The following is an 18,618-nucleotide window of genomic DNA, read 5'->3' as shown; positions in this document are numbered from 1 at the left end:
TCCCAGACCGGGGCATGAACCCGTGTCCCCTACATCGGCAGGCGGACTCTGAACCACTGCGCCACCAGGGAAGCCCCTATTATTTTATGGACAAGAAAGCTAAAGTTCACAGGTTAAGTAACATTTCCCAAGATGCCTAATGTCAGAGCTGGTATGTGGACACAGGTCTGTGAAGAGCCAGAAGCCATGTCCTTTCTGTTCACAATACCATACTGTATCCTAAGTTGTGTCTACAGTCTTCTGGAAAGATTGTGTTCTTTAGAACTCATGTTGTGTTTTCACATAGGCACATTACACATACATGTCTGTTTCACAGATCACCTCTTCTCCACAAAAAAACAAGCCCTGAAGCAGAATTTGGCTGAGCTACTCTGTTTCTGTGGAAAACCATCTTGTTTTAGTATGGTAAACAGATGATACTGATTGTCTCTGGGGAGGACGGCATTCACCTCACTTCACTTTTCTCTGCATACTCCTTTGTGCCTCTAGAGTTTTGTACAGTATACATGTATTATTTACTCTTAAAAAAATAGTTGTAAGTCAACTGTACTCCAATAAGATTAAAGAAAATAAAACAACCTAATTTGTCTTGGACTAAGGAACACTATGTTCTTTCCCAAACCAAAATATTTCTTTATGGGCATTTTTTTTAATGTTTTAAATTTTATTATTTAAAATGATAAAAGATTTTCTTTATCCCATAATAAAGTTTTTTTTCATTAAAAAAATAAATAGAATTAGAGTGAAAAATGCCTGATTTTATGAAAAACAAACTTGTTTGTTCTTGGCATGTGAAGTATGGAGAGGATTGTCCTCTAGCCCAGGGAATGCACTAGATTAGAGAAGGGATTCAGAAGTTAGAAATTTTTTGTCTATCATACGTCTCACTTTCATGGGACATTAGAGGAGAGAGGCAGATGTGGTGGCATTAAGATCACCACTGAGAGGGGAGCCAGTAAACACTGGGAATGGATGACGGAGACATGGGAAGGGAGAGAAAGCACCAAGAAACATGGGAAAGGAAAGGACCTCATCAGCTACTAGGAAGCCAAAACCAGTCAGCATAGGGATTGAAGATCCTGAAACTGGGAGAACTGAGGATCCAGGCGTTCTTCTCTCATCTCAACCATTCTGTACCCTTCCCAGCCCTGGTTCCACAAGTTGGCCCTCTTTCTCATTGCCCTGAAATGCCTACAAGTTCATTTCATTAAGAAGGTATTTTTTGGATAACTAATAAGAACCTGCTGTATAAAAAAAAAAAAAGGTATTTTTTGGCTATCTAATGCAAGTAAAACCCTGCATTCAGAACTCGGTCCAGTAGGCGAAACTAATTTTCATCATTGAAAACAAATTAAATTTCTTTGATTCACTTTTTTCTACCCCTGTACATCCCAATAGATTTTCTGGTAGGGTGCATCCACAATATGTTGATTTTTTTTACATCCCTTAGGTATGGCCTACTTACTATAGGTTATTAGCTTACTATGTACTTACTGTGTTGTACAGTATTACAATGACTTGTGTACAAACCAATATCTTCCTGCTAGACTGAGGTGATGGTGGTTGTGACTGATGGGGGCTAAAGTTTTATTCACATATTCAAACTAGAAAGTCTTTATGTACAGGGACCTCTCATAGTGTCTAAACACTGTAGAGACCTAATAATTGACATGTAGAGATGGGGGTGGGGGGAGTGCTGACTGTGGTGTAGACAGCGTTCCTGCTGAGGGGATAGAAGTGTACGCAAAGGCATGAGGAATGTTTGGGAGAACTCTGAAAGTGAATGTATGAGAAATTGTGTTTTGAATGTTTGGTAGGCAATGAGGAGTCATGGGCATTTTTGAGCAGGGGAGTGACTGGAGAGTTTGCACAGCTGGTGCTGTCTCAAAGTGTGATGAGCGAATGAGTGAACCGATGGGGATGCATCTGAATTATTTTGTGAATGAGGACATTATCTTTGGAACTTTTTCATGTCTCCAGAGGGTAAATTGACTGTTTAAGTATTGGGGCTGCCTGTGTGTACTTAACTTTGTGTAAAAGAATTGGAGGGGTCTTCCCTGGTGGCACAGTGGTTAAGAATCTGCCCGCCAGATGAATGGGTAAAGAAGATGTGGCACGTATAAACAATGGAATATTACTCAGCCATAAAAAGAAACGAAACTGAGTTATTTGTAGTGAGGTGGATGGACCTAGAGTCTGTCATACAGAGTGAAGTAAGTCAGAAAGAGAAAAACAAATACTGTATGCTAACACATACATATGGAATATATATTTTAAAAATGTACTGATGAAAAAAAAATGTACTGATGAACCTAGTTTCAGGGCGGGAATAAAGACGTAGACATAGAAAATGGACTTGAGGACATGGGGTGGGAGGACAGAGCTGGGGCGAAGTGAGAGTAGCATCGACGTATATACATTACCGAATGTAAAATAGTTGGCTGGTGGGAAGCAGCAGCATAGCACAAGGAGGTCGGCGCGGTGCTTTGCGATGACCTAGAGAGGTGGGATAGGGAGGATGGGTGGGAGGCTCAAGAGGGAGGGGATGTGGGGATGTGTGTATGCACGTGGCTGATTCACTTTGTTGTGCAACAGAGGCTAGCACAGTATTGTGCAACAATTATACTCCAATAAAGATCTATTTAAAAAAACAAAAAAAGAAGAAGAAGAAGAAGTCTGCCAACGCAGGGAACACAGGTTTGATCCCTGGTCCGGGAAGATCCCACATGCTTTGGAGCAACTAAGCCCGTGCGCCACAACTACTAAGCCTGCACCCTAGAGCCTACGTGCCACAACTACTGAAGCCCACGCGCCTAGAGCCCATGCTCTGCAACGAAGAGTAGCCCCGCTCGCCGCAACTAGAGAAAAGACAGCATGCAGTAACGAAGACCCAACACAGCCAAAAATAAATTACTTAAAATAAATTAAAAAAAAAAAAAGAATTGGAACATGTGGATTTTCTTCTTAAGTAGTTTCTAATTTTGTTGAGGGAACATAAACACTTCAAAATTATGGGCCTTTGCAAAGCACTATGCAGGTAAATAGTACTTGAATTGTATGCAGATGTGGAACAGAAAGTAAACTGAGTAGCATAGAGTTAATCAGGAAATAATTCTTTTTTAAAAAAATTAATTTTAATTTTTGGCTGTGTTGGGTCTTTGTTGCTGCCTGCGGGCTTATTCTAGTTGCAGTGAGTGGGAGCTACTCTTTGTTGTGGTGCGCGGGCTTCTCGTTGCAGTGGCTTCTCTTGTTGTGGAGCACGGGCTCCAGGCTCACGGGCTTCAGTAGTCGTGACACACGGGCTCAGTAGCTGTGGCTCTCGGGCTTTAGAGCACAGCCTCAGTAGTTGTGGCACACGGGCTTAGTTGCTCCGTGGCACGTGGGATCTTCCCGGACTAGGGCTCAAACCCTTGTCCCCTGCATTGGCAGGTGGATTCTTAACCACTGTGCCACCAGGGGAGTCCCCAGGAAATAATTCTTGAAAGAAGTAATAGGAGGAAATATGTAGGATGGAGCGGGACATTTGCCTCTAGAGTTTATTTAGGGGAGGACTGTACTAGTTTATTCAAATTCATTTTGGTAGGATTTTCGCAGTAGATAATATTAGCAGTTAAAACAGCTGAATTCTGCCATTTTCTTATAAAAATTCAGCTATTAGAAGGGAAGGAAGACTCCTTTAGCCTTATGGCAGATCGTGTTTGTTTTCTGATGCTGGTTTAGATGTAGTGAGAGGGATAGGCCAGTTTTAAAGTGTTACACTGGGAAGAGGTGAGGGAAAGTGCTTGCTTAGGATCATAAAATGCAAATATAATGTTGCTACTTCCTCATTTCTCTGAGTGAGTAGTATTCATAACCACATCCTTATTTTCTCCCTCATTCCATTACAAAAGAGAGCCTGTTTAAACTATTTATGCAAGTTCTTCTTCATATGTTGCTTTGGGTAGAAATGAACCACATGGTCATGCTAATAAAGATGAGTTAGCATAAATGTGTTCTATTTTATATAAATTGCTAAAATTATTGGAATTCTTTACTGCTTGACCTTCTGTTATTGGTGGTGTTTTGGATAAAAATGTTTACTCTCAGTCTGGTTTCTTTTTTGTGTGAGGTGAGGCTAGTAGTTCAGAAACATATATGTGATAGGTATAGTAAAAGCTTGAATTAATAAAAATGTTCTAATATCTAGATAGGAAATATCTAGAAATCTAAGGAGTAAATTGTGGTAGGTAGTTACCACACACTTACTAAACTTTAACATTTACCTCTACAGTTCATGATCATATATTCAGAAATGGGAGGTATAGGATACTGGGCAGGGACATTATATATCTGTATCCTGATATATTTTAATTTTCAAGATACAAAAGAATTAAAATACATTAATTCGAATTCCTGGAAGGATTTATTCTTGACCTCCTTCAAAAAGTAGCTTACTAAGAATATTCTGATAATTGTCACTTTGGCAGTATCTTTGGAAACAGTGAGTATAGTTGCTTGATATATTAAGCTGGAGGGTTATCAATTGGTTTGTCTTTTAGTTCTGTGGGTTTAAAAAGAGCTCTACTTTCCATAGTTTTGTTGTAAGTGTGGAGCCCAGGACAGCAGTCAAGCAGTCGCCTTTTTTTTGAGCCTCACTGTGCCACTTGCAGGATCTTAGTTCCCCAACCAGGGGTCTACTCCATGCCCCCTGCAGTGGAAGCACAGAGTCCTAGCCCCTGGACTGCCAGGGAATTCCCTACTTAATTTTTTTTAAAATAGCTTTATTAAGATATAATTTATGTACCAGAAAGATCACCTGTTTAAAATGTACAGTTGAATGATTTTTATTACTATTTACAGAAAGTGTACAGCCAACACCATAAGCTAATTTTATAACGTTTTCATTATCTGAAGAAGAAACCCCATACCCATTAACAATCACCCCTTCCTCCCACACCCCACGCTGGGCAACCACTAATCTACTTTCTGTCTCTAGACATTTCATATAAATGGGATCATACAGTGTGTGATCTTTTGTGTCTGGCTTCTGTCACTTGGAGTGTTTTTGAGGTTCATCCATGTTGTGGTATATTTCGATAATTCATTTTTTTATTGCTGAATCATATTCCATTGTATAGAGCAGTCATCTATTTCCCCTTGGGATTTCTCACTGAAAAGCTATATCCAAAATAAACCTTTTTTTTTTTTTTTTTGTGGTACACGGGCCTCTCACCGCTGCGGCCTCTCCCATTGCGGAGCACAGGCTCCAGACGCACAGGCCCAGTGGCCATGGCCCACGGGCCCAGCCGCTCCGCGGCATGTGGGATCCTCCTGGACCGGGGCACGAACCCGCATGCCCTGCATCGGCAGGCGGACTCTCAACCACTGCGCCACCCGGGAAGCCCCAAAATAAACCTTTTTAAAGAGTTTTATTGTACATTATTACTGTGTGTGTTTCTGTGTGCTTCTGTGTGTGCTTGCACATACACACATGCTGGCTGTAGGCCAACCATAGGAAAGGGGTGGGAAGGCCAATAGTCCAGTGGTCTTACCGTGCTTTGAATGCCGTAGAAAGTTATTTCAGATTGACTTAGTAGCAGCACAGAATGGGAGGCATTGTGGCTAGGTTTAGGAGCATAGACTCTGGAATTCAAAGACCTGGATCAGTTCCTGGCACTGCTTCTGGCCAGTTCTCTAGGTGGGGAAGCCATTTTGCCTTTCTAAAAATGGGAGTAATAGCTTCTGTAAGGGAGTTCAGGGATACTTAAGAGAAAATATATGTGAAGCACTTGGCAACACATATCATTAGTACTTAGTAATTGGGAACTCTTGTTTCTATTGATGTGATTATTCATCATCTTTATCCTCATCATATAAAAGTTATCTGGGCACGCATCTATGTTGGCCTGAATTGTCTTAACGAACATGGCCAAATTTTATAAAGTCAACTTCTGAAAGTGGTAGCACCCAACCTTTCTCCCCTGTGATTTTTTTTTGAAGTTAGCTTTCAGAACTCAGTTATGTGCAGAGGTTAATGTGGTGCCTAAATATGTAAATACCAGAATAATACTTGTGTTACTGAACCAGGTCTGTTTGCCCAAGATGGCGCAAGCCAAACACTGAGACTCCGGTTGGTTTACAGGCAAGAGTTTATTCACAAGGCAGCCAAGCGAGGAGATGGAAGAACAAGTCTCAGGTCCACCTCCCTGAAGGCAAGGAGGTCGGGATATTTATGGTATAAGCAGGCGTGGTCTTAGGCATAGAGAAAGGTGATTAAAGGCAGGGAAAGGGTGAGGTAATCCTTGTTCTGCACAGGCACATCTGGGTTACATGCTTCTTCATATTCAAACTAGCGTCGCTTAGCTTGATCTGAGGGTGGAGTTTTCTGGTCCTCTGATGTTAAAAGGCCATTTACTGAACATCTGTGCAGCCCCAGTTTTAGGGTCAGTGGTCCCAAGCAGCCCCCAGCCAGCTTACACTGGGCAGGAGCTGACTCCAAGTTCCTTTAAAACAACTGGGGCTGTGTGAAAGCTGGGAAGGCCTGCAGTTATAAAAGAGGCAAAAAGAGGGAAAGAAAAAAACTAAGGCGAACTTAATCAATGAAAGCAGTTTACGAGCAAAGGGGTTTGTTTTGTTTTGTTTTTTGCTGTACGCGGGCCTCTCACTGTTGTGGCCTCTCCCGTTGCGGGGCACAGGCTCTGGACGCGCAGGCTCAGCGGCCATGGCTCACGGGCGCAGCCGCTCCGCGGCATGTGGGATCTTCCCGGACCGGGACACGAACCCGCGTCCCCTGCATCGGCAGGCGGACTCTCAACCACTGCGCCACCAGGGAAGCCCGAGCAAAGGGTTTTTAACAAGCTGTTCCCTTATCTGTTGTTCTGTAAGACACGTTCAAGACTTTCTCTTAGTTATCAACTTCTGTTAACTCTTTGGGGCACAATTTCACTTGTCAGGATCATCCTATATTTTTCCAGAAGGTTCACAGTCCCATATCTACAATCAAAACTCTAAAATATCTGAAAATCAAAAGTTGTTTTTAACACATTTGGTGGCAAAACCTGACCTCCTGAACAGATGTGTTGCTCTTTACAGCTCTTTTTTATCCCACTTGGTATGAACAATCATAGCTTTCCTGCAGATATATTAAAGTGTTGGGTTTTGGAGTGCTTCAGATCCCACTGGTTATATATTAATAGATTGCCCTGTGATATTAAGGCCTGTATAGACACTAGAATAGGTGCCTATTTATTTTAAACAATATATAGGATGTTTTCTACAAGACTTAACCTCAAATAGGCTTAAATAATAAAGGATATTTATTGGGTAATTAAGATGACCCCAGACTACTTTTGGTAAGGTCTTCACTGATCCCTAATTAACAAATCCATGAATTTCAATTTTACCTTTTAGGCCAGTAGTAGAAGTCACTTAACTTGTGAATACCTCAAGCCCAACAATCCAAGGTGGTCTCAGCTAGGTTTTATTTCTGCTTATCATGGATATGTGCTAGTGTATGTGGTTTGTAAAGATCTTCAGGAGGTGTCCATGAGGAAGGTATCCGTAAGGCTGTTTGAACTTGACTCTATCATTGCCACTCACCTACCAGTTAGGCTGTCTCTGGGCAAGCCTCCCTCTACAGTACTTGTTATATTGTGTTGTAACTTTATCTGTGTGCCTCTCCACTACATTAAGAGATCCTTCAGTGTGTAGAGGTTGTGTCTTACTCATTTTTATCCCCAGTGCCTTGCTTAGTGCCTGGAAAGTACTGCTCAGTAAATGTTGGTTCAGTGCCTGAACAAATGAGTATTAGGTTGGCCCTGACTAAAGTCATTTCACAGTGACTAAACTGAGGAGGAAGAAGAGGGGGAGGGGGATGTGGAGCAGGATGGGGTGTGGGGTGTCATTGTTTGCAGAGAGAACTGTCCTGTTCCTTAATGTATCCCAAGTCTAGCAATGAAGCAAACATATATTGAGTGTCCAATAAAAGATTTGAAAGAATGAAAAGATAAGTCCTCTAGTTTACCCCTAGTCCTAAAATATTTAAAGTGTAAAGTGTGTATGTTTTTAGAAACAGACGTTCTTATTGCCTAGAAGTAGAACCTCAAATCGTGGTCCCCTTGCATCCCGTTTCTTACTTCATCACAAGGCTGCAGCGAGTTTGGTTAGCATCCCTTCAGATCTCTACCGAACCTTCTAACTGCAGTCAAAGCTGCTACCCTGGCCACAAGTCCCTGTCTTCTACCATCTGTCTCACCTGCTTTTGGTCTCTAACATCCCTCACTGTGACAACTTCCTCACTGTGCAAGCCTCTTCCCTTCTCAGGGACTTAGTCGTTCTCTCCGTGGAAGGAGAGGCAGAGCTCCCTGATCTTGGCGGTCTCTCTGTTCAGATCAGAGCCCATCCCTGCCCTCCTAACCTCAGACAGCTCTGTCACAGGTTACCCAAAGCTCACCTCATTCTGGTCTGCAGCCCTTTTCTCTTTAGGGTTTAGTAACCCTTCTGGTAGATAGGACCAGACTCTAAGTTTTTTTCTGATATTTATATACTAAAAGCAAAAAATACTGCTTTTTGTCGCTAATAAAAATTTGTCCATGATGGAGTATTTCTCTCAAGTATTTGAGTTAATACCTTTAACATTGATGTGCAGTTTTAGGAAGCTGTAAAGAAATGAGATCAAGAAGAGTTAGTACTGTTTACCCATTGAAAAGGACTGGAGACTGGTTTTTTGTTTTTTCCTTTGTGAAATAAATGCGTGGTGAGTAATAGTTAAAGGAAAGTCCTTAAGTAGAATTTGGGTGTCTCTGTTCCAGTTTTAATTGATCCAGTATGTTGAAAGAAAAGACTATCAAACGGGACATAGTATTTAAGTAATAAATTTCCAATTGTGACAGACACATTATTTATGGATGTTTTCTCTTAAGGAAATGTAAATGTTAGAACCAATTGCAGGAGAGATGGTATCAGCTACCACAAATTCCTGAGTACTTTGTGACTCTGCTTAGCTTTATTTAAGGAGATTTTTATCTACTGTGAGGCTTATTTAGTAGGCACTTTTAGAGTCCAATGTCATAGAAGGTTGTTAATTTTAAAGTTTTATGTAGAGCCTTCTTTAGCAATGAAAATCTTTTACAGAATAAGGCTTAAACTTTTAATGTTTTTGACTACCTTATTTAAAAGATGAATTTAGATTGGCACCAAGCCAGATCTGAGGGCTAGAAGCTCAGTGATTTGCTGGCTATCATAAAGCTGTAGTACAGTTTTCTTTTTGTTTGGTTTACTCAACCTTCAAGTAGACCTCATGTGGTCTGGTCACTGTGTTCTGAGCAGAACATTATGCATTAATTAAAGCTCCACTGTGACTTAATTTTTACAGACTTAAATTTTAGCATAACTTACTTTCAGGGAGGAAAGGAGAGCTTTAAATTCCTGATCATGAAAATTCATTTTGAGATTTTTTTTTTTAATTATTTTTTGGCTGCACTGGGTCTTCGTTGCTGCGCGCGATCTTTTTCTAGTTGAGGCAAGTGGGGGCTACTCTTGCTTGCGGTGTGCGGGCTTCTCATTGTGGTGGCTTCTCTTGTTGCGGAGCACGGGCTCTAGGTGCGTGGGCTTCAGTAGTTGTGGTTCATGGGCTCTAGAGCGCAGGCTCAGTAGTTGTGGCGCACAGGCTTAGTTGCTCCGCGGTATGTGGGATCTTCCCGGACCAGGGATCGAACCCGTGTCCCCTGCATTGGCAGGCGGATTCTTAACCACTGCGCCACCAGGGAAGTCCCATTTTGAGATTTTTAAAAAATGCCCATCCAAGGAAAGAAACCTCAAGTAGGTGTCTTTCTATAACCTACCTTTTAGTGTTTCTTGTTTATAATTTTTCTTTGGATTTGTTTCATTTTGATCCTTGAAAATATGCAGAGGATGAAATCTTAATTTTGGAATTATTTTTCTTGGTTGAAACTGGAATTATAGGGGTTTTTATGGCATTTCCCCTAATATATTACTGGTGGGGGCGGGGCAGAAGAGCCATGTTTTTAAGGTTTTTAGGAAGGAAAACCATTTAATAACAGAATTGTACAAACCAGGTTGTATTTTTATGAGGCCTGCTTTACTAAGTTAAATTCTTTGGCTCTACTTTCGAGCAGTCAGATAGTTACTTGCAACCATTTCTTATAGCTCAATGGTCAAAGCTAAGTGACTTTTACCTGATTGAGTTGTTTTAAAGTAACATAAGGAATCGATGCCTTTCCAGATGTTTTCCATATCAGTTAATTCTGTATAATTGACGTCTTAGTCTAAAGTGCTCTTGCATTACGAAAAGGGAGGTTGTAAAACTTCAAAGGAACTCAGTTTAATTTATAGTATTTTCACCATTTTTTGGCAGGACTTTGTGTCATTGTATCAGGATTTTGAAAACTTCTATACAAGGAACCTCTACATGAGGATTAGAGACAACTGGAATCGGCCCATCTGCAGTGTGCCTGGGGCCAGGGTGGACATCATGGAGAGACAGTCTCATGATTACAACTGGTCATTCAAGTGAGTCTCGGTTGGGAAATTGTTTCTTGACAACAAAAAAAGAATTTCTTCACTTCAGAAGATATTGTATTGCAATTTGAATATTCTGTCAAAATAGGAGTGGAAGCTGAGCGTACAATACAGCATGATTAGTTTCCTTGCATATTGTTCATTGTTACTGAGATTTTTTTAAAAATAAATTTATGTATTTATTTAATTTTGGCTGCGATGGGGCTTTGTTGTTGCACGCGGGCTTTCTCTGGTTGCGGTGAGCGGGGGCTACTCTTTGTTGCAGTGCGCAGGCTTCTCACTGTGGTGGCTTCTCTTGTTGCAGAGCATGGGCTCTAGGTGGCTTCAGTAGTTGTGGCGTGAGGGCTCAGTAGTTGTGGCTCACAGGCTCTAGAGTGCAGGCTCAGTAGTTGTGGCGCATGGGCTTAGTTGCTCCGTGTCATGTAGGATCTTCCCGGACCAGGGCTTGAACCCGTGTCCCCTGCATTGGCAGGCGGATTCTTAACCACTGTGCCACCAGGGAAGTTCTGAGATTTTTTAAATGCATTTTGCTACTACATTTGTCACTGTGTTGGATTATAGTTGAAAACAAAATTTGACTTATTAAACTCACACAAAGAAAAACCATCCTTTCTGTTATGCCATTTACCAGAATCAGTTATCTGAATTTATTTATGGATATTTTGATTTCTCAAATGATTCAAGGAGTGTTTTTACTTAAATGGATTGAATTGTTTAGAAAACTTTTTATATTCGTAAGATTTTGTTTTGTTTATATTGTACAGGCATTACATGGTTGTATGGTCATTATTTTTTAAAAAAAGACAAATAATACAAATAAACTGAAGGTCCCCTATGACAGCTAACCACTATCCTTTTGCAAATCCACTTCCCCACAAATCCTCACTTCCAGAGGTGACCATTGTTATCAGTTTATTGTATATTATTCCTCCATATGTTTTCTATGGCATGTATATATATATAGTATATTAATGGGGTTGCACACAGGTAGTTTTTGATTTACAAAAATGGGATCATACTATAGAAATTATTTTATATCTTGCTTTTTTTACTTGCTAACATACTGGTAACAGCATCCTTCTTGTGTACATTCACAACAAGCTCACTTTTTGTAGTGGCTGCTTAGTGTTCTACAGTATAGATACATATAATGTAGAGTAGATTGGGCTACATCATCCTGTGTTAAAAACCCCCAAAACCTCAGCGTTAAGACAGAAGCAGTTTATTTCTTGTCCATACTTCATGTCCGTCTTAGATCGGTGGAGCCTCTGAACCATGTTGTCCTCACTTGGGGTCCCAGGCTGACTGAGCTTCCACCATGTGGAAAGTCACTGGTCTGTGTGCCTGGGAAAGGGACACAGTAGATAAATTGTGTAGTGACTCTTAAAGGATCCTTAAGCGTATATCCTTTTATATGTGTGTAGGAATTGCTGAGTCAAAGATATGTATATCTTTTAATAGAGAAGTACTGTCAAACTGCCCTCCAAAGAAAGGTACTGACTGATAGTCTTATCTACAGCGTATGAGAGTGTTCTGGCCAACACTGGATGTAGTCAGTTTTTATTTTTATTTATTTATTTTAAAAAATTAAAAAAAATTTTTTTTGGCTTTGCCTTATGGCTTGCAGGATCTTAGTTCCCTGACCAGGGATTGAACCAGGGCCACAGAAGTGAAAGCACCAAGTTCTAACCATTGGACTGCCAGGGAATTCCCATGATATGGTCAGTTTTTAAACATCCCTATTGATAAGTAGAAACTGGTATTTTGTTTTAACTTCCGTCTTCCTAATTGGTAGTGAGTTTGAGTTACTTTTCATCTAGACCATATTCTCTCTACTTCCTATAGATAGTGCTTCCTTTTGTATTATCAATAAGTTTATTATCACATGTATTTGATTTGCTTTTGAGTTTCATGAACTTTTATGCTATTGAAATACAGGTACACAGGGAATGTAATTAAAGATGTTATAAACATGGGTTCCTACAACTATCTTGGGTTTGCACGGAATACTGGACCATGTCAAGAGGCAGCTGCCAAAGTCCTGGAGGAATATGGGGTTGGAGTGTGCAGCCCTCGGCAGGAAATTGGTAAGTGTAGGCTCTGGCCAGCTGATGTTCTTATTCTTAACTTTTTTACTCAGGAGGGAATAATACTGAGATGGAGCTAGAATACTGTGTAGAGCATCCAAATACATACTTTGCCATGTAGTTTAGATCAGGTAAAGAATGCTTTATTTTTCTGAAGGGATGGATGATTTTAATGCTTTCGGTGTGTTTTGAGATGTATTTATCTTTTCCATTATGTTATACTTACAGAATATCTCTAGAAAAGTTCCATTAAGTATTTGCTTCATTTATAACTTTAATGTTGACTTTATTGGCTTTTGCAAATGATAGTGGTTGAGAGTACTACTTACTAGTACTGAGCTCATGGGCATATGAGCGTTAATCTGCTTCCATACTGGTAAATTGGGGCTAATAATAATTCCTACACTATAGGGGTGTTTCAAGAATTAAGCTAATTCATGGAAAGTGCTTGTAACATGGTAAACCCTCAATAAACATTAACTCTTTTATTATTATTACAAGTCTATAAAATGTGAAAGTGAACAGATTTCTACAAAGAGATTTAATTTATTTAAGTTCAAAGGAGGATTCCTAATTTTTCCATTTTGTTCAAGAGAACTGATAACCATAAAAGTTATAAGGCAGGGCTTCCCTGGTGGCGCAGTGGTTGAGAATCTGCCTGCTAATGCAGGGGACACGGGTTCGAGCCCTGGTCTGGGAGGATCCCACATGCCGCGGAGCAACTAGGCCAGTTACAAGGCAACTTTCTGGATGTTTATTACTGTGAATCACCCCAAAACTTAGTAGATTAAAACAACAATTCATTATTATTTCACGTGGGTCTATTCCCAGTGATGTGGTTAAGGGAGCATTGTGCAGTGATGACATAGAGTAATCATACCTTACATCTTTTTTTAAAGGATACTTTTAAAATTTTATTTATTTATTTTTGGCTGCATTGGGTCTTCGTTGCTGCGCAAGCTTGCTCTAGTTGTGATGAGCGGGGGCTACTCTTCGCTGCGGTGTGTGGGCTTCTCACTGCAGTGGCTTCTCGTGGCAGAGCACAGGATCTAGGTGCGTGGGCTTCAGTAGTTGTGGCTCACGGGCTCTAGAGCACAGGCTCAGTAGTTGTGGGATCTTCCCGGGCCAGGGCTTGAACCCGTGTCCCCTGCATTGGCAGGCAGATTCTTAACCACTGCGCCACCAGGGAAGCCCACCTTAACGTCTTTACGGCGCTTTATATTGTATAAATTTCTTGAACGTCTTATCCCTTCTGATCTTTACAACAATGTCATTGGGTAGATAAAACAAATATTATTATTGGTATTTAACAGATAAGAAACAGGCCCAGAGAGGATAAATGACTTGCTTAAGCTTTAAGGACACATGGTATCCAAGTTCAGCAGTCTTCTTTCTCTGCATATTTTCTCTCTGCATGTAGTCATTATCATTCATCAGTGTTGTTCGGTCCTTAAGGATTTGAGCACTTGATGTAAAATTTGAGCATTTGATGTAAAATCATAATACAAAGTGAGTGAAGGTGTTTTTTAACTTGGCTTTTGCTACATAACAGATCATTCCAAAACAGTGGCTTAAAACAGAAACATGTATTTATTTGCTTGTGATTCTGTAATTTGGAAAGGACTTGACATTTTATCTCGGCTCCATGTGGAGTTGGGTGGAGCATTATGACTGACGATAGAGTATCCAAGATAGTGTCACTTACATGTCTGGCACCTCAGCTGAGTGGTGAGCCCTGCCCCTTTCTTCCATAGTCCCTCATCCTCCAGAGCCCCTCCCTGTCCACATGATCTGTCTTTACAACAGGCTAGTTAGACTATTTTAAATGGCAGCTGACTTCAAATGTATAAAAGCAGATGCTGCCAGTCCCCTTAAGGCATAGACTTGGAACCAGCATGTGTGAACAGGAATGGGAGAAATTGTTGGCAACCCTTTTTATAGAAGTGCCACCACAGGTGCTGCATCTGATTTTATTCAACTATTGTATTCTTTATGAGCCTTTACTCTTTATAATACTGACTCCTTCATAGACCTTAGTCTGAAAATGTTATAACACATAGACTATGATTTCTTTTTATAAAGTAATGAGTAATTCTTAAATTTGGGGTTTGGTGGTATTGACTTCATTAACTTCTTCACACAGGAAACCTGGACAAGCATGAAGAACTAGAGAAGCTTGTGGCAAGTTTCTTGGGAGTGGAAGCTGCTATGACATATGGCATGGGATTTGCAACAAACTCAATGAACATTCCTGCTCTTGTTAGCAAAGTAAGATTTAGTCTGTCATTTATGAAAACTCCCTCGGATATATCTTCTTTTGTTTTGTGAGGCATTCAGGCAAGCCAGAAGCTATTGTAAACTTTAAACATAGTTTACCCAAAGATATTTCTATCATAAAATTTTATATAATTTGTGTATAAGTGTATCCCATGGAGACTTTTATCAGTTGAAGCTTTTTCTCTGGAACCCATGATCTTTTCTCCTTCCATTAGATGACTCTTGCCTTCTTCGTTTCATACAGTTTTAAAGGGATTCTCAAAAATAAATTCTTATAAAAGACTAAAATTATGGAAGAAAGGATGTTTAGTTTGGAAATTATCAGGTGTTTTTTTCTAATAGAAAAATATGAAAATATATAGGTCCCTAATACTTGTTCTTACTGTAATGCATGTTGTTCAGAGATATACAGGCCAATTATGTATGTGTATATATATATATATATATATATAATATATATGTATAATATTGGTAATAATATAGGTTAAAAGTAATAATATAGGTAAATAATAAGTTGAAAGTAATATATATGTATGTATTTTATTTTCTGTGGGTAGAGTTTGTGAGGGGACAGTAGAAGAGATAAAAGATAAGAGACCTTGTAAATCACATTTTAACAGATTGGCACTATCAACTTGAAAGGGCCCTCAAGGGCTGGCCCTACACATCTCATTTTAACATTGATATCTAGGCATGGTATATTGAAAAATCAGTGTATTAATGAGCAGAAGACCTGAGATATTTTTGGTTGGTTATATGGTCAGATTTAGCTGTGTGACCATGAGCATGTCACAACCTTTCTGAGCCTCAAATTTTCCTTTGTGAAATGAGGTACTTGGACTAGGTTAACATACATGTATGGTTCCTCAAGGAGTAGATGGGACAAATAGAAAACAAAAAGCAAGAGAAGAGATTTAAACACAACTATATTGATATCATATTAAATATGAATGGTTTATATATTCCAATTAGAAGATAGAGATTGTCAGACTAGATAAAATTAAATAGGCTTCCACCAGAGACCTACTTTAAATTTAAAGACACAGGGAATTCCCTGGTCCAGTGATTAGGACTCAGTGCTTTCACTGCTGTGAGCCCAGGTTCAATCACTATTTGGGTAACTAAGATCCTGCAAGCTACACGGCATGGCCAAAATTTAAAAAAAAATAAAAAAATTAAAGACACAGGTTAAAAGTAAAAGGATGGAAAAAGTTATAGCATGTGAACAGTAATCATGATTTATATAATATTATAATATAATAAACTAATAAATATTATATATAATATCAATATCATATATAATATTAGTATAATAATATAAACAAAGATTTCAGAACAGATTGATAACTTTGCCATTGTGCAGGCTTTCCTTAATAAGATATAATTATTAATGATTTAGCATTTTGTGGTTTGTCTAACTAAACCTTTCCCCCCAGCTTCTTACCTTCCTGTGCTTGTGGTTTTGCAGGGTTGCCTGATTCTGAGCGATGAGCTGAACCATGCATCACTGGTTCTAGGAGCCAGACTCTCAGGAGCAACCATTCGAGTCTTCAAACACAACAGTGAGTTTGTTGTGGAATTTACTGCTGGCTTTAGTGTTTAATATTCTTTGCATTAGTGGCAGTGGTAACATTAATTACATTAATAGGAAATATAAGTGAAACTAAAGTAGCAACATTTAAAATGTCTTTCTTGTCCAGTCTTTTAAAAGTTATTATCTTTCTCATTGGAATAAAAATAAAGGCTGAAGGAAGCCTTTTGGTACAAAGTAAAAACATTGTTCTTTTTTTTGACTTTGAACTTTCTCATCTTCCTTGTTTACAAGTCACTTGTTTAGTGTGCATTTGCTAGATGCCTGTGGTGTGTCTTGCCATAACATTAGGGGTATTAAGGTGAATAAAGCAAGCTCCCTGATCTCAAGGATCTCTGACTGGTTGCTAAAGAGACTGTAGACAAACCAGTAGTTAGAATACAACAGACGAATACTGAAATGCAGATATGAACAGGTGCTGTAAAAGCACGGAGAAGAGTGGCACTAAGCCAGACCTTTCTCCCTAAATGGAAATATCTGTGCATTATTAAAATAATCCCAATAAAAATACATAACTTTCCAAGTTAAAACCCTCATGTAGAGAGGAAAGATTACCAAACTGTTCAATATCATCATTTACCAAACTGTGTACATGTATAGACAAAAGTCTAAAAGAATATACGCCCAAATGTTAGGTCTGTGCCTCTGGATGGAAGGTTTATGGATGGTAATAACTTTCTTCCTTTTGTCTTTATCTAAAATATTTTACAGTAAGAATGATATATACAGTATTTTGTCTTATGTAAATGGGATTTATTAAACACTTGTGTGACTTGCTGTTTTCTTGCAACACATCAGGAACTTTGGCAGTACGTGTGACTGTCCTCCTCCCATAATGCCAGGGTGGCAGGCAGTGCCCTCATTCAGTCCATCCCTCAGTTTGAACATCCAGGTTGTTTCTGAATTTTTCTGCTAGAAACAGTACTACTTAACATTCACATTTTTACTCACTGGTCTGATTAGTACCTTAGGATGAATTCCCAGCAGTCTTTAGAATGCATGGTTAAAATGGTATAAATTTGCTATGCTTTTCCAGATTGCCTCCAAATATGGTACAAATTTTTACACAGCAACTCAACTCAAAAACAGTGACTGTTTCCACTCACAGGCCAACATAGGCCATTATGCATCATTTAAAATCTTTTCTAATCTAATAAGTCCAATAACATATTAATTTTTATTGCTTTGATTATTAAGTGTTGAGCAACTTTTTATACAGAGTTTTTGGCTGTATTTCTTTGTAAATTGGCCATTTTCAAACTTTCTCTTTACTGATTATAAGAGCCCTTTATGTTGCAATATTTTTTATTTTTAACTTTGTTTTTAGTGTCTTGCTGTGCAGACTTATTAAAATGTTTATGTTGTCACATTTATTGTTTTAAGACTTTTGTTTGGATTTTGTGTAATGGCCTTCCCCATTTTTATCTAAATCTTTAATTTACATGGGATTTGGAGAGTATACTGTGAGAGAGGTATTGAATTTTTTTTTCCTGAGTAGATAATATGGTCAAGAATTCCATAGATATTTCCTTTCATCTAAAATTTTGAATCAGTGTTTATTTTTCCCTTCCCTTCTGTATATAAACAGAGGAAACTGAAACAATGGGTCCATTTTTACTTGTCTCCTGCTGTTTGCCACACATAGCCCTCTGCAGCAAGACTAGTGGCTTCAGATGAGACTTTTTACTTTGTGGGAGCATCTCCTATCTCTAGGTTAGATACCAGATAGATTGTTTTGTTATGAATAACAAAGCTGTAAACACAGTCACAGCTTTTGGCCATTTTGTGTTTGTAGTATGTGTTTTTATTATCTTATTTCTCTTTTCTACCAATTTGCTCTCTTCTTTTATGAAGAGAGCAAGTTCATGTAAGTTTGTAACCCCTTCCTTCAGTGATGAACAGTAAAGAATATAAAATCAGATTTATGATGGGATGCCTCCCACCCCTGATAAACACACCCTAGACTTCATGTTGCATAAATTTGGGGGCTGGGTGTTCGTAGGGGCATTGTTTCAGGGCAGATATATATATATATATATATATATATGTATATTTTTTTTTTTTTTTTTTTTTTTGTGGTATGCGGGCCTCCCTCTGTTGTGGCCTCTCCCGTTGCGGAGCACAGGCTCCGGACGCGCAGGCTCA

The 18,618-nt window shown here is 39.2% G+C and overlaps 1 protein-coding gene across 4 annotated transcripts in view; it reads left to right on the top strand.

Annotated features, from left to right (window-relative positions):
- The window catches only part of SPTLC2 (serine palmitoyltransferase long chain base subunit 2), a 122,869-nt gene that overhangs the window by 26,512 nt on the left and 77,739 nt on the right, over positions 1-18,618 (top strand). For all 4 annotated transcript variants that reach the window (XR_003682094.2, XM_024134240.3, XM_055088651.1 and 1 more), the window contains exons 3-6: positions 10,355-10,509; positions 12,457-12,605; positions 14,749-14,873; positions 16,351-16,444. Coding sequence is in view for 3 of the 4 variants with exons in the window: in XM_024134240.3 (XP_023990008.1) it covers positions 10,355-10,509; positions 12,457-12,605; positions 14,749-14,873; positions 16,351-16,444 (523 nt within the window). In the remaining variant the exon portion in view is untranslated. The remainder of the gene's footprint in view (positions 1-10,354; positions 10,510-12,456; positions 12,606-14,748; positions 14,874-16,350; positions 16,445-18,618) is intronic.

Source organism: Physeter macrocephalus, chromosome 11 (assembly GCF_002837175.3).
Source record: "Physeter macrocephalus isolate SW-GA chromosome 11, ASM283717v5, whole genome shotgun sequence".
NCBI lineage: Eukaryota > Metazoa > Chordata > Mammalia > Artiodactyla > Physeteridae > Physeter > Physeter macrocephalus.
Note: the sequence above shows the minus strand (reverse complement) of the source record. Positions and strands in the feature narration are given on the sequence as shown.